Source organism: Myotis lucifugus, unplaced genomic scaffold, assembly GCF_000147115.1.
Source record: "Myotis lucifugus unplaced genomic scaffold, Myoluc2.0 scaffold_472, whole genome shotgun sequence".
Lineage (NCBI taxonomy): Eukaryota > Metazoa > Chordata > Mammalia > Chiroptera > Vespertilionidae > Myotis > Myotis lucifugus.
Window position 1 is genome coordinate 543,329 of NW_005871520.1, and position 26,207 is coordinate 569,535.

A 26,207-nucleotide genomic window follows, 5' to 3' on the forward strand; every position below is an offset into this window, starting at 1 on the left:
TGAGTATGTGTATGAGTGTGTGAGTGTGTGTGTGAGTGTGCATGTGTGTATGAGTGTGAGTGTATGAGTGTGTGTGAGTGTGAGTGTATGAGTGTGTGTGTGTATGAGTGTGTGTATGTGTGTGAGTGTATGTATGAATGTGTGTTTATGAGTGTGTATGAGTATGTGTGTGTATGAGTGTGTGTATGAGTGTGTATGTATGAGTGTGTGTATGTGTATGTGTGAGTATGTGTATGAGTGTGTGAATATGTGTGTATGAGTGTGCGTATGAGTGTGTGTGCATGAGTGAATGTGTGTGTGTGTACATGTGCACACTCACATAGCACCTTTGACAATAGGGTCATTTGGTGGATGCCAACTAATGGGAGAACACGCTGGGCAGACACAGACTGGGCCATGAGCTCCCATGCCCTGCTAGTCTTGGTGCTCATGGGGATGGGCCATTATGGAAAAAGGGTGTCATGATATTGATGAGGATGATGTCCTGTGTGCAGGGCAGGGACCCAGCCTATGGTATCCTCTTTGGTCAAAGTTAATCTGGGGTCCGTTTTCTCAGGGTGCTCATGAGCCACCTGTGAAGGCTCTTCTTGTAGAAGATGCTGGGGTGCTCTGAGCTGCCAGCCTCCCCAGGGACTCTGAAAGGCCAACACTCATGTGAACCCCAAAGCTGGTGTCTTTGTTCAAATGTCAGACCCTACGTTGCACTGGCCCCCAGATAGGACCGCTGGGGAAATGCCAACTTTTGGCAGCATCTCAGTGACACGGTATCCCTTGGTTTGGCCTCATTCCTCACGTGGGTGGGTTTTGACATGACAAATGAAGTCTAGGTCAGCAGTGTGCTGGCAGGGTGCGGGGCGGGGGTGGTAGGGCGGGCGAGGCCTGTGTAAGAAGGGCACCTGTCAGGGAGAGCTCTGACGCATGCTGCTTCCCCCTGCGATTCGACTTCCAGTGGCAGAGGCAGAGGCTGAGGCTGAGGCTGTGCTCTGGGCCTAGCTCCCAGCAGCATCTCTAGTCAGCCCGGCATGAGCAACTTGGCCCTAGATGATGGCCCCAAGGCCATTTCCTCGCTGGAAACTGTGCCTTCCTTATTTTCTCTCATTTTGAACAGTTCAAGCCCCAGGCTCACAAAAGATGCTCCATCCCATTTCCTTTTTTTTGATAATTCATAACAGTTTCATTGACATGTAGGCATCATCACCAGAGACTATTACAGTGTGAAGAGCTAACAACAATAAAGAACACGCAGAGAATTTAATCCTGTACTTCCTTCTTAATTTGCATTTTTGAATAGACAATACATTTAAAGTTCTAAAACAAAACAAAACAAACATGCTATGAGAAATTCTCCCCCCCCTTTGTTTACCTCCACTTAGTTTCTCCCTCCCTGAGTGGGTAACCACTCTGAATGTTTCTCATGTTCTTCCAGAGTTCCTTTGTGTGTGCACACGTGTGCATTTTATATGTATTTTAATATATATATGCATTATGTGGAATATATTGTATATGTATATTATATTAGTATATATTATATAATTACATAATTATAATATATCTTATTAATAGATATATAACATATATTAATATACTAGAGGCCTGGTGCATGAAAATTCATGCACTGGAGGGGGGGTCCCTCAGCCCGGCCTTCCCCGTCCACAATCCGGGAGCCCTCAGGGGCAGGAAGCGACCGGTGATCAGGGGAAGGCGACGCCCCATCACACCTCTGCTGCTGCCACTGCCGGCAGCGCAAGCCTCAGCCAGCCCTGGTTACCTGAGCCTCGGGCCGGCCCTGGGCGGCTGGGGGGCTGAGGGGACTGGGGGACACTGGAAGAAGGTGCGCAGAGCGCGGGCCTGGCCTTGCACACGCCTGCCACCCCGGTGGGGCTGAGGGGACTGGGCGCTGCCATCTTGTGGCTGTGGGTGCTGCCATCTTTGATGGCGGGGCAGTCAATTAGCATATTGCCTCCTTATTGGCTGTGGGTGCGCCATCTTTGAGGGCGGGACAGTCAATTAGCATATTTTCTCATTGGCTGTGGGCACCACCATCTTTGCGATGGTGTGAGGGTCAATTAGCATATTCCCTCTTTATTAGATAGGCTGTATATTATATATAAATTTATGATGCATTATATAAAATCCTGTTTTCTCCAATTTTACACAATAGGTTGTAATTCTACGTGCTGTGCTTTTCTCACTTATTTATTTTTCATATAATAATGTATCTTGACGTTCTTTCCATATCTATTCACAAAGGACATCCTCTTTCCTCTTTGCAGCCACACAGTATTCAAGGGTGTGGCCACACCATGACTTACTTAACGAGCCCCTCCAACATAAACCTTTGGGTTGTTTCCAATCTTTTGCTACTAGAACCTGAACCTATGTCACTTCCCACATGTGTAAGTCCAACTATAAGATAAACTCCCAGAGGTGCAGTTGCTCTATCAAAGGGAATGTGCACTTGTGTCTTGAGAGATTTTTGTCAAATTGTCTATCGTAGGTTTGTGACTAGTAAGTTTCCACCAGAATGTATGAGAGTATCTGTTTCCCTAAGAGCCTTCCTAGCAGTGTTTTGTTGACTGCTCACATGATGTAGCGGCAAATGACCTGGGAAGGGGCGTGAACTCTGGGACAAAACTGTACCCCCCTGGAGGAATGTCAGTGCAAGAGAGACAGTGGCACCTGCCGATTAAGCCTCTGGTCAACCTGACATCCAGCTCCCAGGCAAATCACTCGATCTCTCTAGACCTCAATTTTCTCATCTGAAAAATGGGAAAATAATATGTATTCATTGGGGTCATAGTGAGGATTAGATGAGATGATGCATGTACAAAGGGCTTTGCACAGCGCCTGGCACGTGGCTATGGACGGCCGGCTGGCTGTGCACTAACCAGCAGGTTGACTTTGCTTCTGAGCTCATGGGTCTCTCAGGGCCTCTTCCCAGTCTCAGGGTCTGCCATGTCTTTCTTCAGCAGCTTGTGTAAGCCGCACTCATCCTTCCTCTCTCATGCCCATCAAAGGTATTCAGGAGTCTCCGGTGCCGAACGGTCACTCGCTGCCGGGCAGAGATTTCCTCCGGAAGCAGATGCGGGGAGACCTGTTCACGCAGCAGCAGCTGGAGGTGCTGGACCGCGTGTTTGAGAGGCAGCACTACTCGGACATCTTCACCACCACGGAGCCCATCAAGCCTGAGCAGGTAAGCTCCGCGACTCACCGCCTGCCACACCTCTCCCCACACGCAGGCCTGGGTGTCCTCCCCAGGCGCCTGGCTGCGTGTAGGGGGGAACGCCAAGCTCTACTCAGAGGCGGCTTCTCCTTGTTCTCGGCCAAACTCGGCTGGTCACAGCATCCCACGAGGTCAGGAGGACATGTTCGAGGCTCTGGCAACTTCTTGCCCTGGTGCCTCTGTCTTTCCTGCCGGCCAGGAGGGGACGTGACTTGTCTGGCTGCTCTGCCATTGCTGAATGGAGGCCTTTCCCAGGGGGTGTAACGACCTTTAGGGCCGCTTGAGGTGGTCTCGGGTCATTATCCTGTCAGGGTGAAGGGGAAACCTGTAAGCACCCTCCGGCCTTGTTATGGTGGTCCTGGTGGGTACCCACCGTCAGCCCTCTCGTCAGGTTGCCCTGTCATGCTTTTAGAGGCTGGATCCAAGAGTCTGGAAGTGAGAAGTGTCTCACTGGACCGACACCCAGCTGAGTCATTTGCAAGAGAGGGAGGAAGCAGGAGGAGGCCCCTTGCTGAGCAGCCCCCCCGCTCTGCCCTGGAGAGAAGCAGTCTCTGCTTATGGTCACAGAGATGGACCAGAAAGGGTCTGCCCAGAGAGAGGCTCTTGGGCCTGGATAAGGGCCAGATTCAATTCAGGAGACTCGTTCCTGATGCCCAGGCTGTGCTAGGCCCTGGGCTGGTTTCCTTGCTGGCACACGCCGTTCAGACATGAGCGCGTCGGAGAGACCTCTGAGCAATGACTTTCTCAGAACTTTTCCAGCTGGTCCTGGTGGTGAGGACTGGCCGCGCTGAGCTCCCTCTGCCTGCTGATGAGATGATGCTTCTGAAGTTTTCTGAAAGAGCCATTCAAAGTCACATAGGCTGTGTGCACAAGCTCCGTGGAGAGGGGAGGGGCCAGAGGAGACCTTGGTGATGAGGAGGGTGCAAGGCCTCAGGGCCACCATCCTATGGCAGTCTGGCCACCTCTCAGCATTTCCTACGAGGGCTCAGGGCTCTCACAGATCATCTATCCACTTTGTTTTCAGATGGGGAAACCAAAGCCCAGAGAGGCAAAGAGACTTGCCTGAGACCACACAGCAAGTTGTGCATTCACTTCACAAACATTGATGAGTGTCTACTATGTGCATGGCACAGAACCGAATACTAGCGGTACATTCATGAACGAGGCAGGCCTGGACCTGCCCTCGGGGAGTCTACCGATGTGTGGAAGAATCACAATAAGAATAACCCAAAGAGTTGTGGATTGCAGGTGTGCTAGGTGCCGAGGAGGGGATGTCTGAGGTTTTTCAAAAGCATAAAGCAGAGACTGGGCCGGCCTGAAGGGGAAATGCATTTGTGCTGAGCCCTGAAGGGGTTGGGCTGAGTCAGGAGAAGGGACCTGGGTGTGGGAGATTGTGTCTGGCAGAAGGAAGAGCAAGTGCAAAGGCCCTGGGGTAAGAGAGAGAGGGGAAGGAGTAAAGAACAGAAAGAAACCCAGAGGCTGTGCTTTAGGGGCCGGGCTGCCCAGAGGGGTGGGAGGTGATGTTGGAGAGATGGGTCTGGCCAAGTAGGCTGTGGTCAGGGTTTTGGTCTTTCTCCTACAAGCGGAGTAAAGTCTCCCCCTTCCCCTCTGGGAATGACCGTTGTATGGGTCGGGCAGACCTGAGCCTCACACTCTAGCTGCTGGGTTGTAGGGAGAAGAGTCTGTTTCCATCACAAACAGCCTCTCCCACTGCCCAGGGCCCTTCTGAAATATGGCCAAAGCCACATCTCATCTGACACAGGAGGAGAAAGAAGAGGAATTCAGTCAGGAAAATTTCTTTAGATGACGCCTACCTTTCCCTCCAGAATCTGGGAGAAAATTTATTTTCCAACCATTGATAAGAGCACAGAGTTTTAGTGCTTGCAAGCTTTCATCCTCCACCTTAAGAGGTCCAGAGACGGCACAGGGTTTGTATGAGGTCATCCAGTCGGTGGGTGGTGCGGGCCATAGTTTGCCCACAGCTGCTCTAGAGTGTCGGCACCAGCCTTCTAGTAGCCCTTATTTTCTCAGTTCTTAAACTGGACCGGAGGGCCGGAACAAAAGCATGGATGGAGTGTTTGTGTGAACTAATATAAATTCAATCGTAGTTTTTGGTTTAGGATGCCCAGAAAGACTGGGCAGAGACTACAGGGCTTCATAACTGGGAGGAGTCCACCCGTGTATCCATTCATTCACTCCCTTGCTCAGACACTCATGTGCTCATTTAGCCAACACAGTTCTTGCATGCTGGGCTGTGAGCCTGGCACAGTGTCAGGCTCCCAGTGGAGGGAGGATGAATCAGGCACCAGCTCCCAGGGGTAATAGGATGGATTCAGACTTTGCAAGGCAAGGGAGAAGGTTCTGTAGCCCTGATGAATGGAGACGGTGCGTCAGCGAGGAGCACCAAGGGGGATAATTCGGAGGAGGTGTTGGGGGACAGGTGGCTAGGCCCATGCAGAGATGGGGCCTGTTGGAAAGGAGACCTGAATTACAAACATCGTGAGGGCTGTTTCTAGCAGTCTCGCTGTGCGGTGTCCTTCAGAATGAGCGGACACGGCTGCAGGCCTGTCTCTGACTGTGTGGGCTGAGGCGGGGCCTGCAGGTGAACCTTGTGGTGGGATAATGACTGACTCAGGGCTTTCTGGTTAATCTGCTTCACCTCCCGGTAATGGGCAGTAATGAGGAGAGATGGCAGGTGAGGCCGCGGGGCTGCCGGGCACACACACAGGCACTGGACTATGAATGACGTACCCTCGCTCCCGATTCCCAATCACTTTGGACAAATGATAGTCCGAGCAAGGGGCTGCAGGCTGGGAAGGCAGGCACGTCAAGGGTACAGGTTCCTTGAGCCCCCTCATGCTTGCTTTCGCCTTGCCTTGTGAGCCCCTGAGCGGGGCCTGGAGCTCTGGCCGCTGAAGCTGGCCCCTTCAATTGTGAGTGGAACCGTGACTCCGAGGGCTAGTGGCCTGGGTGCGGGCCTTGCTGTCAATTTCATCCATTGAGCAGCCTGGTGGGGGAGAAAGAGCATTTGCTGGCCTTGGAGTTGGAGTTGGACTTGAATCCCGGCTCTGCCCTGGTGGGTAAGTCGTTTTTTCTCTGGAATTCAGTGTTCATATCTGCAGCAGCAGTAATTGTGATTTTGATAACAGTAACAGCAGCAGTGGCAGCAGCAATAACAATAACAACAGTGATCTCCCTCACCTATGCATGACACTGTGCAGTTTTCAAAGACCTTTCACATCCCTTCTCTCCCTGGACTCTCCATGTAAGTGCCTGCTAAGCAGGCTGGGCAAGATTGGTGAGCCCCATTTTACAGATCGGAACATTCTTTTCAGAGTGTTCCTCCCAGGTTCAGGCCCAGGAGGCTTCTGGGACTTGTCGAGGCCACAGAGCTAGAATTTGACCTCAGGATCTTTAGTTTTCATCTTATATAAGACCTCTTGCCTTCTGTCTTCATGTTCCCCAAAGACTTTAGAAGCCAGTTTTCTGATTGGTTGGTTTTCAGCATCGGCCTTTTGCATTCAGAGTTCACCTGTTATTCCAGAACCTTCAGAGACTTGCCATAGGCTTGGGTGGTCAAATCCTCCTAATCACCCACCCGAACGCCCATGGGAAGAACCTTCTTCAGGGCCAGGTTGGGGGCCTGCCAGTCACTTCCATGAGCTCAGAGCCCACCCTCACCTTGCTGCTTTCCCCCCAAGATCAACCCCGGTGGATGGGCCCAGGCCTCTCACTTTCACAGGGAAACTTAGTAAACCCTTGACCCTGGCTGGAAGGGGTTAATGCGCACACACTCCTGGGGCAATGAAACACTTCCTTTTCAAAATGGTTATTGAAAAAGCAATTCTGTTCTCCCTACATGTGGAGTGAGTAAAAATCACCTTGGAGGAGAAGAGGGAAAAAAAAGTAACAACTGCTGGTGGTGTCATGCGTGTGTGCGTGCATTTCTGTTTCGCACAGTGAAATCTGTTTCAGTAAAACTCGAGTTGACGCTGCCCTGGGCGCTGTGCTCCTGGCGGGAGCTGGTCCCTCCTCCGGCCTCGCAGGAAGGCTGCCACCGAGCACAGCCTGCCGTATTTACTCTCGGCAGACTATTAACCAACACCAGGCTATTAATCTGGCTTTGAGCCTTCACTAAAGCCCATAAAAGCTCACAGTTGTCAAATGGAGTTCATTTTAATTTCCTTTCAATCACAGTAAATTATTCAGGTGATAAATCAGCTGGAGCAGCCTCCTGGCTGTAATAGAAACCCTAATTCCTGGCTAATTATCCAGCCCATTGCTGCCAACAGATCAATACGGGCACAAAATGGAACGGGCCCAGGGCCCTCCCTCCCATTGGGCCAGAGACAGAAAGACAGCTGGGGAAGGGGGACGTGCTGCTGACCTCCCGGGAAGTTCAAAGGTCACGGGGGGTTAAATTGGGAGATGGCCTGTCCCTTGTCTAGCAGAGAAAGCCACCAGAAATGCCTCCTGCTCTCATATGCTGCTTTGCCCTCTGCACAGTGGGACTTCCCTGGGCTGGTCGGCCTGGGCGAGCATTGCCTACTCCTGTGGGCTTCCTACTCCCAGGAAGGGGCTGGTTTGAGTTTTTGAACATGATGAGTTTGGTCCTTGGGGATGGCCTTGAGCACCTGCCTACCTGATTCAGAAAAAGGGCTGGGACTGTGGGGGAAAGATGAGGTGTCGGACATGGTTTCTTTCTTTAGGGAGCTCATGTCCCTGTGTAGGGGGTCTGTGCCCACCAGGAGAGGAGGGGTGGGATGTGAGGAGACAGACATGCAGGCTGAGAGCAGGAAGGCTCCCTGGAGAAGGTGTCATTAGTGCTGTGCCTTGAGAGGGGGGCAGAATCCAGATCTGTGGAGATTGTAGCGTTGGCTGGGGAGGGCATTCTAGGCGGAAGGAACAGTGTGGGCCAAGTCTTGAAGAAATGCAGGTGTGGCAGGGAACTGCAAGCTGGCCTAGGAGGTTGGAATGCAGGGTGAGTGAAAGGAGGTCAGGGACAGGGGCTGGAGAAGCAGGAGGCGACTTAAATCCCAGAGGGCTGGAATATGCGGGTGAGGAGGTTTGGGTTTGCTCTGGGAACCGTGTGCCCCAAAGAGCCCTCAGTCTCTAGTCTGGACGACTCTGCTCACCTGGCAGCACCCTTCACTGGGGCCTCCTGCCTCTTGTCCTGTCTCTGCTGCTACTGTGGGATCTCTGTTCCCCACATAAGAGCCCCTCAGGGTTTCCTCCAACTTGAAACCCAACCTCAGCCCTTTATCCCCACCACGACCCTTCACGTCCCTCTGCCTGCCCACAAGATGCTCTAACTGCGGCCGGACCTGACCCCTCACTGCCCCATACGGGCTGGGCTTCTCCTTTGTTTGAGGGGGGCCACAGACTGAACTGGCACACACATGCATGCGCACACGCGTGCACACACATCATAGGTACTCTGGGGTAGCCATTCCTAGATTTTTCAGTTTGATGCTCCAGAAAGCTATGCTACTACTTAGGGGATTTGTGACCTCCTGCCACCCAAGGTACCTGTGGGAAAAATGCTTCCCCCTTCTCCCCAATTGGAGAAGCTTCTATCTACAGCAGTGGTTCTCAACCTTCTGGCCTTTTAAATACAGTTCCTCATGTTGTGACCCAACCATAAAATTATTTTCGTTGCTACTTCATAACTGTCATGTTGCTACTGTTATGAACCATAATGTAAATATCTGATATGCAGGATGGTCTTAGGCGACCCCTGTGAAAGGGTCGTTCGACCGCCAATGGGGTCGCGACCCACAGGTTGAGAACCGCTGATCTATAGGCATATACTTTACCATCAACTCAATTCCATCAACTCAATTCTGATGAGAAGGAGAATTTAATGGTTTGCATTTGACTTCTCTGATGAGGGCTTGGTGTGCAGGAACTTGGGTATTGAAGGGAAGAAGAGTCAAGTGTTTTAGGGATTAAAGAAGCAGATGGCTCACCCACCCAGTTGCAGATGGAGAAAATGGAACTGAGTGAGGTCATGGCTGGGCCTTTCCTGGGAAGCAGGCACGGTCTGACCTAGTTGCCAGCTGGAAGCCTGATAACCTGGAGGAGGACTTCTGATCCCAAGGCACAGTGGTGCAGCCCAGAGGTAAACATGGACCCGAGAATGTCCTGGGCTCTGACCAGTCAGATGAGTGACTTCTCCCATGGAAGGAGCTACAAGAGCGTGATAGTAGCAGGGAGAAGGTAGGAGTTCTTTTTCCAGTTCTTCCCAGCATGAGGCGGGGAGGTAGAAGCCCCCTCTTTCTGAGCTGAGATGCTTAGACAACATTTAACTTGGATGTCATCTTGCCTCTGCAATGAGATAATGGCAATGCTGGAATTCTTGCTCCCTAGATCTCTAGAGGTACAGGCTGTCTCTAGACCAGCCATACTCTCCCCTATCCTTCTGTCATCATCTCAACATGACCCAAGGCTGAAAATTACCCAGACTCTGTGGGGCCTCGGTCTTCTTTACTTTCTCTGCTGACCAAAGTCTTATCTGGGGGTGCCTACTTTTTCTTAAAGAGTTTAAAAATTTTTTCTAAACAGCTGAGTATTCTGAGTATTTTTGTCTTCCTGAGGATCAGACAGAAGGGTGTCTACCCCCAAAAAAATCACTGTGCCAGATTTGGAAGACTGGAGAATATTTAAGGGAACACGGAACACGTTCCTTCATAGTGTAAAGCACGGGGTGGGCTCCTAGGCTTTTGTGATGGCTCTTGGGATTGCCATTTTTCTCTGAGTCATGGTTTCTGCTTTTGGGGTAGGGGATTAGGCTGGGTCATCTTTGAGATCCATTCCAGATCACACATTCTGTAAGAGATAAAACAAATTGGAACTCCATCTCTTGTTTTTATTTTGACTTGTTTACAATTTTTCCTCCTGTCTGTTCTACTCTTTTAGATGACAGGCAAATTCTGTGTATGTGAGATTTAAAGATTACGAGCGAATTGTCAAAGAGCTGCCTGTGCTTTGCTTGGATGTTCTTTCATTCATTTATTCATTCATTCATCCAAGAAATTTTTACAGATATGTTATATCAGTGACATTGACCACCTGTGCTGTGCCATGTAGCATAAAGAAAGAGCAACAGATACAGCCAAAAGTACTGTGTGAAACTTGACTTTTGATTAGAGGTATTTCCCGCTGAACAAGGTTAACCAGTTTTTGCAATAAACAAAAGACAATAGAACAGGTAATTTCAGTTTTACAGTGTGTTTGTTTTGAGAGTGCACTGGAAGTTTGGCTTGAGAAATTTGGCTATTCACAAAGGTCTTTAAAAACTCCAAGCCTTTATTATTTTGTAAATTACAAAAAAAGGAACCTAGATTTCTGGTTTTGATAACAAAATCTGAACAATTGAATACTCCCCTCCCATCTCAAACAATAGAAATACTGGATCAAATGTAACAATAAGTTATTTTGATATATCAGAGGTTTAAATAAAAAGAGGGAAATCCTCAGAAGGTAGGAATTAAGAAGGAGCTCAGAGCCAGAATTTTAAGTGTATGAACTGTTATCCCAGTGGCCCAGGGCACTGGTCCTGGATATAGTTCCTCGTGAACAGGGACTGGGGTTTAATGCTGGTGTTGATATGGCCTTAGACTTACGTGATATGGGAGTTGGAACATGAACTTCTGCAAAAAACTTGAAACCTGGAAGGACTAAACTCTCCATGGAATAAGTGCTAGGCATTTCACCTACAGGCTGAGGAAGTTCACCTCCATGGGACTCAGAGTGGAACAAAAGTTTCCCATGAGAAGCTGAAATCGCAAGCTGTACCATATACAGACATGGTATCTCACTTTATATCATTCACAAGAAACCCAAGAAAATAAATCAATATAAAACTAGGCTCATATTTCTTGAGATGCCAATTAGAAGCACATACTTCTACAATCCAGTATGTACAGATAACTACTGAAGGTGAGCTCACAATTAACAACTTGCAAACCACATAAGGAAACAAGGGCAAGTTAGGAGACATAACAGGAAAATCAGTTCTCCAAGAACCTAAAATAGCAATCTGAAAGAGACTATCAAATGACTAAAGATATGAAAAAAGGACTAGCAACATTACAAAAGAATAAAACATCATGAAAAAGGATAATCAGATTAGAATAAAACAAATTTCTAGAAATAAACATTTTAGTCATCAGAATTTTAAAAATTCAACTTATTTCTTTAAATACAAGATAAGACACAGTTGAATAGAAAATCAGTGATTTGAACTCCGTTGGTGTAGCTCAGTGGTTGAGCATTGACCTGTGAACCAGGAGGTCAGATTTGATTTCTGGTTGGGGTACATGCCTGGGTTGTGGGCTCAATCCCTGGTGGGGAGTATGCAGGAGGCAGCTGATCTATGATTCTCTCTCATCATTGGTGTTTCTATCTCTTTCCCTCTCCATTCTTCTCTGAAATCAATAAAAATATATTTTTAAAAAAAGAAAAGAAAACCAGTGATTTGATAGACAGAGCTGAAGAAATTGCCAGGAATGCAGCACAGAAATCTGGAGTTGGGAAATATGAAAGAGAGGGTAAGAGATAAAACAAAATTTTATGAGAAGGTCCAACATACATATAATTGTTGCTCTGGAAAAAAAATAGAAAAATTTGTAGAACACAACTGTTGCAAGACATGTATCATTACATTGAACAGACATTCTAAATCCCAAGCAAGTTAAATAAAAATAAATGCAAGTCTAGGCAAAACTGTAGTGAAAGTGAATATCAGAGACAAAGAGAAAACTATAAAAGCAATAAGAGAGAAAGTATAACTTTTAGATTGATAGGAACTTTTAAAACATCAACAGAAGCCAGAAGACACTAGAAAATATCTTACATGTTAAGAGATAACAATTAACCTATTCTCAGGTAAATGATCGCTTAATAGGGAAGTTAAATAAAGACATTTTGAGACAAAAATGCAGAGAGTTTACTACTCAAAGACTTGTGCTGAACAGGTAAATAATGAACTCCAATAAGAAGGCTGAGAGGCTTCCAGTTTCAGCTCTAACATATAAAGAAGTTGGAGGTTGTCACTCACATATTTACAATAGGAAATAAAGCTGAGAAAACTGAAAATCAACTTTTCTTGACCCTTCCAGGAAGTGAGTTTGCAGGACAAACAGCTGCTGCAAAATCTGGAGAGACAGGAGAATACAAAGAGTAATAGCTTAGATCTGTCAGATGAATATAAAACCTCATACTAAAGGCCTATTTACCTCGGTTCCTATAATCCAATATATCATGTCCAGCTTTCAACAAAAAGTTAGGCAAGAAAAAGCACAGTCTAAAGAGACAAAGTAAGCATCAGAACCATACTCAGCTATGACACACAATTTAAAATTATTAAACAGGGAATTTAAAATAACTGTGATTGATATATTAAGAGCTCTAAAGGAAAAAGTAGCTGGCATGAAAGAACAGATGGTTAATGTAAGCAGAAATACGGAAACCCTAAGAAAATCAGAAGGAGATGCTAGAAATAAAAAGCACAGTAACTAATAAAGTGCCTTTGATGGATTCACCAGTAGATTATAGCCAAGTAAAGAATTAGTGAACTTGAAGGTATGTTCAATAGAAAGTTCCCAAATTAAAATGTAAGTAGAAAAAAAGAATGAAAAAACAAAATCGAAACCACTAGAACAGAATATTCAAGAATTGTGGGATAATTTTTAAAGGAGTAACATAGGCATAATTGAAATACCAGAAGGAGAAGACAGAATGAAGAAAGATATTTGAAAGAGCTGAGAACTTGTCAAAGTTAATGATGGATACCAAGCCACAAATGCAGGGAACTCAGAGAATGTTACAGATGCATGAGTTCAGGAAGTATCAAGATATTTGATATCTACGTCTATGCTATTCAAACATCAGAAAACCAAAGACAGAGAAAATCTTGAAAAAAGCCAGAGGGGGAAAACCACCTTACTTTTAGAGGAATAAGGAGAAGAATGACAGTGGATTTCATGTCAGAAACCATGCAGACATGAAGAGAGTGAAGTTGCCTGACTGGCATGGCTCAGTTGTTGAGGGTCGACCTATGAACCAGGAAGTCCCAGTTCAATCCCCGGTCAGGGCACATGCCCAGGTAGTTCGGGGTGTGCAGGTGGCAGCTGATTAAATTTCTATATCTCTCTCCCTCTCCCTCTCCCTTCCTCTCTGAAATCAATAAAAATATATTAAAAGAAACAAAAAAGAGAGTGAAGTGAAATACTTAAAGCATTGAAAGAAACCCCCCCCACCCACCAACCTAGAATCCTACATCTTGAGAAATAATCCTCTAAATGTGAAGGAGAAATAAAGACATTCTCAGTCAAACAAAAGTGGGGTGAATTCATGACCAGCAAACTTGTCTTGCAAGAAATGTTTAAAAATATAGTTCTTTAGGGAAAAGAAAAATAGTATGTCAGAAACAGATCTACAAAAAGAAAGGAGGGGAAACAGAGAAGGAATAAATGAAGATAAAATACTTTGATTTTTCTTACTCTTAACTGATCTGAAAGGTAACTGTTTAAAATTATAATAGTAACAGTGCATGGGGTGATTATAACATGTGGATAAGTGAAATGAATGACAGCAGTGTCACAAGGGGACAGAAGAGGCAGGAGACTTGGTTGTGGCAAGATCATTTCATTCAATTGTAGCAAGTAGAGGAGACGGGATTCATATCCAAAGCTCTGCTGCTGCCAAGGGAGGCTTAGCCATTGCTGATATACACTATTTGGTCAATTACGCATTGATTTCAGTTAGCTACACTTATCTGGGTTGGGTTTCTGTCAAGCTCATCCTGTTTGCCGCTGTTCTGCAAAAATACTGTGCTACATTTTCACATTTAGCAAGAATAGCATTTAGTAAGAATGGCCAAGACCTTGAGACTCTTGCCCTATCTAACGCTTTTAGAAGACACAGACAGTTCTAGGGTTGGGGTAATGGAATTGGTGATGCTATTGTTTCAGGCAACCAAGAAGGCAGATAACTTCATCCACCTGCTGTAACTTATGGGGGTTCCTGGCAAGAGCCAGCTCATCAGGATGAAGGTGTGGAAGGAGGAGGATGAGAGGTTGTGCTCAGGAGGATCACAGGGGTTGGAGGTCCTGGAGGTGGACCCGTTCTAAATGACAGGATAAGGTCCTACTTGTGGCCGTTCATGGGGAACTATCTTTTCAAACATTTTATTTGCAAGACAGGTTTGCTGGGGAATGGAGATCAAGGCCAATGGCGTCAAGGAGGTGTGCTCAGTGAGGTCCAGGGCAGGTGAAGATGACAGTGGGAAGTCCCAGGAAGGGGGCATCTGTCAGGAGGGAAGGTGGCAATTACTAACAGTATGGAGCTCCTAGGAGGAGACGTCATGGCAGAATGGTATGGTTGACAGTGCCTGGAACTGGTGCTGGCGAACAGGGAGTATACAGACCCTCCTGTCTATCCCAGAAAGTCACAGGGCGGAGAGGAAGGCGTGCTTTCCATTGGAGTGGTCGTCAGGGACCAATGTCTAAAGGACTCCTGGAGGCAGCACAGCATCATGGTTAAGAGCACAGGCTTCCAAAGCAGCCGCTTGTGACTTTGACACCTGTTACGCTACTTTTTATTTTATTTTATTGATTTCATAGAGGAAGGGACAGGGAGAGAGAGATAGAAACTTCAATGATGAGAGAGAATCATGGACTGGCTGCCTCTTGCATAGCCCCTGCTGGGGATCAAGCTGCAACCCGGGTATGTGCCCTTGACTGGAATTAAACTCGGGACCCTTCAGTCTGCAGGCCGACCCTCTGTCCACTGAGCCAAGCTAGCTAGAGCCCTGTTATGCTGCTTTTGAGCCTCTTGGGAGAATATGATAATACGTGGTTGCAGGCTTACCTCAGAGTCTGTGAGCTTCTTCCTGCTTTCCTGGGGTTGAGCATGCTAGTCACCATCACTTCCCAAACAAGCATTAGCTTTCCTTCCTTTGTGTGCAAGGTTATTATTTTAAACCTACTTGGCTTTCCCACTGCTTTCACCTCAGTTTTCTCCCATGTAAAATGGGTTAATGACAGTTGTGTCATTTTGGAGGTACAGATTCAATGAGGTGAACATAAAAGGGGCTTAGCAGGGGGTCCAGCCCATAACAGACAACTGATAAGTGTTACTTCTATTGTTATTAATATCATTATCACCAAGGAGCATTTTGCCACAGCAGAGCTCCCAGAGTGGAGAGAGGAGGTTGTGGTGGGAAAGGGGCCAGGGCAGGTTGGGCAGGACGGGGATCTGAGAGGAGGCAGAGAAGCTGGCATTGACGGAGGGAGGGAGGAGAGATGGACCAGAGGTGCTGTCTGACTTGCAGTGGCGGAACGTTTGAGCTGTGGAGTTACTGGGAACTTTCTCTGATTTCACTGTTTGCCTGCCTACAGAGTACACAGGCAGATGACTCAGGCCGGAGGGAGAAATCCCATTAAAAAATCAAAACAACAATTTGAACCACTTTTAGAACTTGTGCCCGAGGAGCTAAGAAATCTTCGCAATAAATTATTAATTCTGGGTTGTAATACTAGAACTTCCCCCTACAAACAAGCAAGTTAATATGTCCGCGTTGGGCAGCAGAGAACAGGAGTTCTCTGGTCTCCTAGATCTGTCTCGAAGGAAGAAGTGGGTATTCAAACCTAGACTCCCAGACTTCTGAGCCCGTGAATGTCCCTCCTGGGAGGAAGGGCTGGGACAGCCAGAGCCGGTGACTATGCTCTCAGGGACACCTGCCACTCCCTCTCCGACTCAGCCTGTCTGGGGTCTTAGGCGGCACTGCCAAGGTCACTCATGTTGGTCGTATGTGTGGTGGTTCAGGGCGAGGGCTGGCACTGGTGCCTGCACCTATGGGCTTTGTGGTCTGATCAAGTTGTCCAGCCTCACTGAGCCTCAGTTTCCCCATCCTCAGTTGGAAGATGGGGATGCTAGGATGCCTGAATGGTGCAGACAAGGCTCCTGCTGCCACAGAGCTTAGACTCTGGGGGCTGCACAGGAAGTGGACAAGGACAAGGATGAGTAAGGAGGTGGCAGGTGAAGAAGAGGAAGAGCAAAAGCATGTACAATCTGGGAAGGGGGAGAAGTTTCAGGTGGCCAGAGCCTGAGGGTTGATGACTCTGCAAAGCCTGTTTAAACACACACACACACACACACACACACACGATAAATATGATGCAATGTAATATAACAACATATAATGTAATAATAGAATATATAGACAGTGCATACAGTTAAGTATTTTATTTGTATTATTCATTTACTCCTCATTATAAACTCGTCCAGGTTGGTGTTTATTTTTCTCATTAAAAGATGAGGAGCCCAGTCCTGGCCAGTGCTCAGTGGTTAGAGCGTCGGCCCATGCACCAAAGGGTCACAGGGTTCCATTCCTGGTCAAGGGCTTGTACCTGGGTTGCAGGTTTGATACCCAGCCCTAGTCAGGGCACGTGTGAGAGGCAACCAATTGATGTGTCCTTCTCACATCAATGTCTCTCCCTCTCTCTCTCTCTCTCTCTCTCTCTCCCCCTTTTTCTCTCTCTTCCTCCCTCCACACTTTCTAAAAATCAATGGAAAAAATATCATCGGGTGAGGATTAGCAAAGAGAGAAAGAGAGAGAGAGAGAGAGAGAGAGAGAGAAAGATGAGGAGCCTGGTCAGTGTGGCTCGGTGGATTGAGCGTTGTCCTGTGCACCAAGAAGTCATAGGTTCAATTCCTGGTCAGGGCACATGCCCAAGTTGCAGGCTCAATTCTTCTCGCTCTCCTTTTCTCTTCCTCTCTCTCTAAAATCAGTAAAAGCATATTTAAAAAAAGATGAGGAAATTGAGGGGATAATAGTTGATACCAACAAGGTTTAAATATTTTTGTATTGATTTTAGAGAGAGAGGAAGGGAGAGAAAAAGAGAGAGAAACATCGATTTGTTGCCCCACTTATTTATGCATTCACTAGAGGCCTGGTGCACAAAATTCATGCACTGGGGGGAGGGTCCCTCAGCCCAGCCTGTGCCCTCTCGCAGTCCGGGAGCCCTTGGGGGATGTCTGACTGCTGGCTTAGGCCTGGTCCCCCTGGGGAGCCATCAGTCGGATATCCTTAGCACTGCCGCAGAGGCAGGAGAGGATCCCACCAACGCCGCTACGCTCGCCAACCATGAGCCCAGCTTCTGGCTGAGGGGTGCTCCCCCTGTGGGATTGGGCCGAAATTGGCTCTCCGACATCCCCTGAGGGGTCCTGGATTGCGAGAGGGTGCAAGCCAGGCCGAGGGACCCCACGGGTGCACGATCGGGCCAGAGAGAGATGCGGGAGGTTGGCCAGCTGGGGAGGGACCGTGGGAGGGCTCCAGGGCGTGTCTGGCCCATCTCACTCAGTCCCGATTGGCCAGACCCCAGCAGCAAGCTAACCTACCAGTAGGAGCGCCTGCCCCCTGGTGGTCAGTGCACGTCATAGCGACTAATGGACCAGCCAACTGGCCGACTGTCTGCCCCCTATTGGTTAGTGCACATCATAGTGAGCAGTTGAGCAGCCTTAGCATATCATTAGCATATTATGCTTTGATTGGTTGAACAGCTGACCGGTTGACTGGACACTTAGCATATTAAGCTTTTATTATGTAGTATTATGTGATTCTTGCATGTGCCCTGATGGAGGATCAAACCTGCAACCTTGGGGTATTGCGATGACTCTAACCCACTGAGCTACCTAGCATGGTTGAACATTTTTTACATTACATTTGGCTGGAAAGACACATGCAGTAGGTTTGGTTAAACAGTGTGATCATCATCATCTTTTAAACCTCAGTGCTCATCACTTTTGGTTGTTGGAGTGTGAGGATTGCGCCTGGAGCTATGGGAAGGGGAGCAGGGCTTCCCTATGGGGCACTCTTAGGAACAGGTGTAGTAATTTATACAGAGTGTTCTTACAAATTCATTTATGAATTTGTGTGTCAAATTATAGCATATGGAATAAGACTGGAACAGCCTTTGCTATCTGTGCCCTGGGGGCTGCGCCATAGATTCTCCTGCTACTAACCTTTCTCTGGGCTTCTGATCCTCTTTAGAATAGATTTTTGGGATTTGGAAAAAGTAGCCATTTCCCTCCTGTTTTGGCTCTTCTATCTCATTCAAGATCTAGCCAGCTGATCCAGTTTGCCAGAAAGAATGGCCCTGGGCCAAGCATTCTAAAACTTTAAAAATCTAAAAGAAGTTCCTATTTGTAGGACCTGTGCTTTGGGAAGTGAGGAGCTGAGAATCAGAAAGTGGGCCATGGGGCTTTCAAATTCTGTTGGGGACCTGCCTGTTGGTAAATAAGTTGCCTCAAGTGTCTCTTGGGGACGCCTGACAGCTCACCATTGAATCCTAATGCCCTACAATGGGCTTTCCCCGCAAAGGGCCCAGGCGAGCCTGTGACCTATCACCAGCATCTGGTTTCGTCTTCCATTACCTGGGGTGGGTGGGGGGAGGGCAGAACAGCTCAGAAATGTTCACATACAACCCTGAAAGATGAACCCTCATTGCCTTGGAGAAGCTCGGCTATAGCACGGCTATAGCAAAAATCTTAGGGGAGGACCTGTCCTTGCCATTGGATCCCCTAATATGGCAGATTTGGGGTCATGATCTCTAGCTGTTTCACCCTGGTGAACGCGGGCCCAGGCTGGTTCTGGGGAAGTTTATTTTCCAAGCTCTGTGAACTGAGGTCGTTTTATTGGGTAACCACCCTGTAGAAGTCTCCTTAGAGTTATTTTTACTGAGTTGCACTTGGGGGTGATGCTGAACCTGCATGAGGGCCACCCTAAGAACAACCTGTGGCAGTCATCCCTGGGTCTGGAGGACAGTCATGGTTTCTCAGCCTGCTCTTTAGGGAGGGCCTAGGAGAACCCTGCCTGGTCCGAGAGTTGGTTGGGAGAACCCATGAGTAATGGACAGTCCGCGTCTCACGGATTCTGAAGTAACGCATCAGGTTGCTCTTCTCCAGCCTGTAGTGAGTTCATAAGCTTCATAAGCCTCTAGCCCTGACCTTGGCTTTGAGGGTGTGGAGAACATGGATTTGAGAGTGTGGTCTCTGGAGCCAGACTGCCTGGGCTAGGTCCCAATTCTCCTGCCTACCAGCTGCGTGGGCTTGGGCAGGTTACTGGGCCCTGCTAAGCCTCAGTTTCTTCATTGGCAAAATGGAGGTAATGAGTGTTTGCCTTACATGGTTGCTTGAGGTTTAAGTGCAAAGTCATGAAGCAGCTGAGAGCCAGAGATATGGAGCCTGTCCCTTCTCCCCTTTCAGATGCCAAGTGCCACTTTTTCTGAGACCTGAGCTCCGCCTGGAGCTGTGGGTCTGGCGCAGGAGGTCTCAGTCCTTCCGCTGAGCTGAGCAGTGGGGCAGGGTCCTAGACAGGTGGTTAAGTGAATTCATGCACCCAGCCGCTGAGCACACCGCCTGGGCTACTCATGCCAGCCATGGTGGGTGATGCAGAACTACACAGGGCACCTCTCAAAACAGATGGGGTCCCCAGGGGCCCATGGGCACAGCGATAGCCCTGTTCAAGTTCAGGCAGCATGTGCTCTTTGCCACTTACCTGAGCAACACTCTTATTTTTTGTTCAAAAATTTTAAATAGGTAGTACATGCGAATGGTAAAAGCTTTAGACAATACCAAATGTATACAGTGAAAAGTCTCCTCCTTACTCCTTTCTCTCAGCCACCCAGTTCCCCTCCCAGGAGGCAACCACCATGACCAGTTTCTTCTGTATTCTTTAGAGATTTACATGCAATACTTTGGTGAGGTTAAGGTATCCGTGTGCGAAGATGTATGTCTATATATATCTCCCCTCTTTGGAACACAAATGGCGGCATACTATATGTGTTCTATTTTTGCTCTTTTCCATTAATAGATGTTTCTTGGTGATTGTTCCATATAATTTTTTAACAGCTGCATAGTATTCCATTATATGGGGTATCAGAATAGGGGCTCAAGTCTCCTACTAGTTGCTTCCAGTCTTTTTACTTTTCAAAAAAGGCTGCAGTGAGCATCCTTGTCCATGTTTGTGCACACGTGGAGTTACACCTGCAGGATAAATTCTCAGGGATGGAATGGCTGGATCAGGGTATATGCATTATGAATTTTGAAAGGTAGACCCCCGCTCTCCAAAGAGGTTCATCTCAGGAAGTGGGGAGACCTAGTTCCTGTCTGCCCACACAATGTGTTATTAATCTCTTGACTCATTGCTGATCTGATAGATGAAAAGAATACATGGGGCTTTAATTTGCTTTTCTCTTATATGAGTGAGATCTGGCTTTTTTTAACACACATTTTTTATTCAGGAATAATTGTAAATTTGCAGAAAAGTTGTAAAGATGTACAGAGTTCCCACATAGCTCTCAGTCAGGATCCCCTATTGCTAACGTCTTATGGAACCACTGCCCACTGGTCAGGACGAAGGAACTGACATTGGTACAATACTAATAACTAAACTGCAGACTGTGTTTGGCTTTTGAGCAAAGTTTTCACATTTTGGTGAAAGTGAGGTCATGTGTAAGCTGCAGGTGGCATTGCAGGTGCCACAGCCTCCCGCGAGGTTGTGCGGGCCTGTGACTGACCTCATTCCCAGCACAGCACAGTCTTGATGGAGAGGTGATTGCTGTTTCTCTTAGTTCCTTCGGGAGAGAAATGCTGTTGTTGCTAGATCACTTACAGGCCCTTTGTTGCTGATCCACCAGCATTTTCCTAGCTTTTGGTTTTCCAGTAGAAGGAATAGCATGTGCCCAGGCACAGAGGTATGAAGCTTCATCAACTTTAGAAATCTTGGTGACACAGGTAGTCGTTCTCTTCTAGTGAAATTAACACAGTACAGACATGGCTTAAACCAGTGATGGCGAACCTATGACACGCGTGTCAGAGGTGACACACGAACTCATTATTTGGTTGATTTTTCTTTGTTAAATGGCATTTAAATATATAAAATAAATATCAAAAATATAAGTCTTTGTTTTACTATGGTTGCAAATATCAAAAAATTTCTATATGTGACACGGCACCAGAGTTAAGTTAGGGTTTTTCAAAATGCTGGCACGCCGAGCTCAGAAGGTTCGCCATCACTGGCTTAAACTAACAAGTCCAGTGCCAGTCTCTTTTCCCTCCCGGGGCAACCCCGCGGCTGCCAGGCCATTTTCTGGGAAGCACGAACTTTTCAGGGTGCAGCCGGATTCAGAGAGTACTGGGCATTTTCACTCTGTCGCTCTGATCAGCGGTACCAGCGCTTCTGTGCCAGTTCTTGCCTTAATCCCCCTGGTCTGGGCCTCTGTCTGGCCCGTCACCTTTCTTCAGGCTCTTCTCATGCACTCACTGCCTGGGCCCGGGTTCTCTCTCTCATTTCTTTTAGGATATTTCTTGAGCTCGTAGGCTATTTCTGCTGGGGGCCAGGCCCTGCTGGAGGTATAGCAGGGGAGGGAGCAGACAGACATGGACAATGGCTGTCCCTTGGGAGCTTCCATTCTCCTGGAACAAAGATGCTTTCTGACCTGAGGCCTGGGTGCTCCTCCAGGTCCAATTCTGCTTCTCCTGGCGCTGGCTCTGACCGTCCTGCCCTCTTGTTTGCTCGGCCAATACTGATGTCTGTTCTAGAAGCCCTGCACGCTTCCCCCTCAAGACGGGCCCTCCTCCTGCGGTGGCCCGGGGATGTCGCTGTGGGCTCAGGGCAGGCCCCGGGCTGCCCCTGGGGAACCTCCGCCTGCTGATTTACCACGCCTCGCCGTGCCACATGTCTTCAAAATTACAGTGCCCATTTCCCGCGGAAATAATTTCCACAAAGAGTGGCTCCTATTACCGCAAGAGGCGTGCAGACGTCATGATTTATTATTATTTATGGTCCCAAGGCCTTGTTTATGCAAGACGGGTTAGGTGCGTGCGATAGAAATGCCATTATGCAAATGACATTGAATGTCCTTACTGCGCCTAAATAATTTTTGTGTTGGACGATTAAACCTCATCTGTTATTGATATGGGCTGCAGTTGGGCTATTACAGAGTCCCAACAGTACTTACTCCCAGTAATGGGAAAATTGAGAGAGAGAGACCCGCACAATTGCCTCAAGTGGGCCGCGAGGGTCTGGAAGGAGTAGCACATCTCGGAGGCCCGCGCGGAGGGAGCCTGCAGACTCCTCTGGATAAATAAGGAAGGCAGCGCCGGGCGATAAATTAAGCCTCGGGTTTGAGTGGGTGCCTGGGAGGATTTGCGGCCTTCCAGCGTGTGATTTAGCTATTTGATTTAGTCCGGGGACGAGGCAGCCCCACCCTAAGTTCCAGGCCACCCCGTGCTGAGGGAGCTGCCAGCCGGGAGGGGAGGGCCTAGGGGAGAGGGGGTGGCCCCTGGGGACACTGGGCATCCAGTCTGCTGTGCCAACACCCCGGCCACCCACCGGCCCCTGTGCGCAGCCACCAGCCTGCGCTCTCACCCTCGCTCCCCATCTCTCTCTCCTTTGCTCTCTCGTGTTTTTTTTTGACACAGCTGTGAAGTCCCATTTTGATCAGTGTTGATAGCTTATGAATTCCAAAATTGACAAAATTTACAGAAAAATGAGGATAATCCATCTTCCTTAGCGGCCTGTCAGGAGCTGGCCATACTTCATAATCTCCAATTACAGATGCTATTTTCCGACATTTACATGCAGATATTAGAACCAAATGAAAATGAGAAACAAAGAGAGAATGGAAATGCAGCTATTTATATGTATAAAAGACAAACAGGTAAATTCGAAGCATTTAGATTGGATTCGGGGTCCCTTTAGGAGGCTGGAAAGAGACAGCTTTGAGCATGCGGGTTTCAGAATGGAATGGTAAGACCCATGGTCCCACCAGGCCTGGCAGTTTGGGTTAAAAAAGGGTCAACTCTGCTGTAACAGCTGGGGGGTGGGTGGGTGGGTGCTTGATTTGGGTGGGGGCATGTCGGGCATCTCCCAGGGTTTAGGGGTCTCTGGGGTGTTAAATCCCGCTAAACCCTTAAGTCCATGCATATTTCACAAATGAATCCGTTTAGAACCTTCAACATTCGTTTTTTGTTTTTTCAAATGGAGTATGTGTGTCGGGGAGGCAGAGAACGCCCCTGGAGTCAGCTCTCTCTCCAACGCACATTTCAAAAAGTTGACACCTTCTGGGGACCCATGCATGAACCGCCCCTGAGGAGGAGATGTGGAAGGTACCACGGCTTGTCGGAAGGGCTCTGACCAGGTGCACAGGGAGTTGCACCAGTAAACTTTTAAAATGGGATGTAAATAATATAATTAATGGGGGAGAGAAGGAGTTCTGATATATGGATCACCCGCTTCCTTCTCCGGGCTAATCTGGCTGGGCAAGGAGGGTCTGGGAGGAGGCTTAGTAATGAAAATGTTCTCCCCATAAAACTGAAGGGAGAACAGCCTTGCTGCCCTCGCAGCTGCATGTGGCTCTGGCTTCTGGAAAGCCGGGGATATTAATTAGCACTGCTTTGGATTAAACTCTCCCAACCATGTCGGATGGTACGGTTTTTTTCTCGTTGTGAGCTTGACACGGGTGGCAAGGAGCAGTCTGCTGGGTTTTGGCAGCTTACTGTTAGCACTGAACTTTTATTTGGGGATCACATCTCTTCCCCTCCTGGAAATGAACATGAGATATTTCGGGGTTTTCTGGGCAGTTGGGCAGAAAGAGGCTATATTGTTGGAGCAGGAGCAGGCGGAGGCAGCGGAAGTGGGTGGGTGGGGAGATAGGAACTCCTCGGGCTTCGGTTTGAAAGCTTTTGTTTATTTGCGTGGAGTCTCTGTCCAGCAGGTTTATGTTACCTGAGGTTTGATTTGTGGGAGGGAGGAGAAGGAAATAACACCAGGAGGCTCGACTGAACCTGTGAGTGTGGGAGAGGAAAGGGAATTATTAAAACTCGGGTGTTTGTTTACATGTCCAATCTTCAGCCCAGTGGCTTGCTTGTTTGAGTAAATTATAGGTGTTAGCACAAAGAATGATTGTTATGCTTTGTTTCCAGGTACAAAACGCAAGATTCATGGAATTGACACATAACTGCAAAAAAACGCAAACGAATTTTCAGTCATTAAAAGCAAGGGCTCTTAAGTTAAGCTTGATAAAAAGGAGGTTAAACAGAAACAGCGTGGTTACTGTGCTGGGTTTCTCTCTATTATTTACATGAGTTAAAATGGGAGCTTACAAATAATAGCTAAAACCCAAGCCTAGGGTCTCCTTCCTTTCATTGCTGGTCTTTGGAAAAGCCAGCTTGTCCTTTTCAGTATAGAACACAGTGCCTGAACCAAGCAAACAGTCTGATCCCTGAATTTTCCTTAACGGTCTCACATGTTTTCATTTGTTTTTCTATTATTGTCCAGAAATGTTAAGATTAATTACTGATGTTGACAAAAACGTGGGCACAGCTGTCCTCTGAATTTATCATGTAGGCCGTCCTCTGAGTCTAAGCGGGGAGAATAAAGGATAAAGTTGACCTCTGTAACGAAACCATCTGTAAACATTTCCTACAGGAAGTTGTTCCTGAGCCAGGGTGGGCAGACAAGGAAGGGAAAGGGCACTCAGAGCGGGGGTGGGGGGGGGGGGGGAATGGCCTTGTCACGGGTCAGAGCAGGTAGGTGTCCGAAGAGATCAGGAAGCACGAGAAGGCGCACCTGGCCTAGCAGTTGCTATTCCTCTCCCTGGGCCTGTGGGGCACGTTAGAATCACTGTGAAGAGCACAGCCTTTGGGATCAGGTGATACCTGAGTCTGACATCCCTCTCCACAGCGTTCTCAGCTGCTCGGCCCTCGGGTCCTCCTCGCACTGGGGCGGGGTTGATGGCTGTGGCAGAGAGCTGGGGTCGAAGACCTTGGACTTGGAGTCGAACTGCTGGGGTGATTCGGACACATTGCTTTGGCCCCTTGTGCCTCATTTTCATCCTCTGTAAAAGGGGCATCATGATACTTCACAGGGTTGTTGTAAGGATTAAATACATTAATGTGTCTTAGCACCTAGAACAGTAGCTGGTGTGGCGTAAGCATCCGGGAGGTGCAAGGGGTTCTGACTGCTCTTCTGTATGTGAGCGTTAAAGTGAGAGCTGGCAGTCTTCTGAATTGCAAACCCGGGAGTCTGAATTAGCCATAGGACGCCTGGCCTTCTCAGCCTTCTCGTCTGTACAGTTTCTGTTTGGCCCCAGCAAGCTTTGGTGACAAAGCAGGTACTCCCTCCCAAGACTGCCTGTTTGCCTTTGCAGAATATTGCCTGTTAGCAAGTTCTTTCTGACAGGGAGCTGAAAGGGCAGAGGAGTAGCCTTGGACCCGAGAGACGGGAGAGGGGGGTGGGGGGAGGACACGTGTACCACACTCAGCAGCAGCAGGATGGAGGTGGAGGAGGTAGGTGGTGATGAGGGGCAGCTAGGCCTACCTCTCTGCCCCCACCCTGTTGACCTTACAGTACAGAGGGAAGTCTTTTCATGTATGGCCCAGGATAGCCTTCCTGTCCTCCTGCAACTGGGAGTCTGTTCAAAAGGAAGTGAACTATGAGCATCCAGGTTAGGATGGGGGCCCCCCTTTGCATGCCCCCGTTCAGGCCCCTTGGTAGCCAAGAGGGTTCATTCCTTTGGGGTAAGGGGCCTCCCCGTCCTACTCCCTTCCTAGCCCTGTAGCAGGGACAGCAGGCCACACCATGGACCTCCTGCAAGGAGCCTGTGGCATTTGGCTGCCCGAGAAGGAGCTTTGTTTTGGAACTCCCCTCCTCTTCTCCACATCAGGACCTGCAGCTGCTCATCACACAAGCAGGCGGAGCCTGAGCAGACCCTGAACTCCCACACAGGGAGCCCTCCTCCCTCCCCCACACGACTCCCCCCACTGCATCTCCTTATCCTTCAGGAGCCTTGGCGGTCCTCTCTCCTCTTCCAGACGCGGAGTTTTGTGCTCCAAGCCTTGCCATTTCTTCTCTTCTATTTGGGAAGACAAATGCAAGAGCTGGAATGCTCTGAGCCCAGGGCCTTCTTCTCTC

General features: G+C 48.2%; 1 protein-coding gene across 7 annotated transcripts in view; it reads left to right on the forward strand.

Moving 5' to 3' along the window:
* The window catches only part of PAX5 (paired box 5), a 154,916-nt gene that overhangs the window by 64,816 nt on the left and 63,893 nt on the right, over nt 1-26,207 (forward strand). For all 7 annotated transcript variants that reach the window (XM_006103225.3, XM_023744544.1, XM_023744545.1 and 4 more), the window contains one exon: nt 3,018-3,193. In XM_006103225.3, the coding sequence (XP_006103287.1) occupies nt 3,018-3,193 (176 nt within the window). The remainder of the gene's footprint in view (nt 1-3,017; nt 3,194-26,207) is intronic.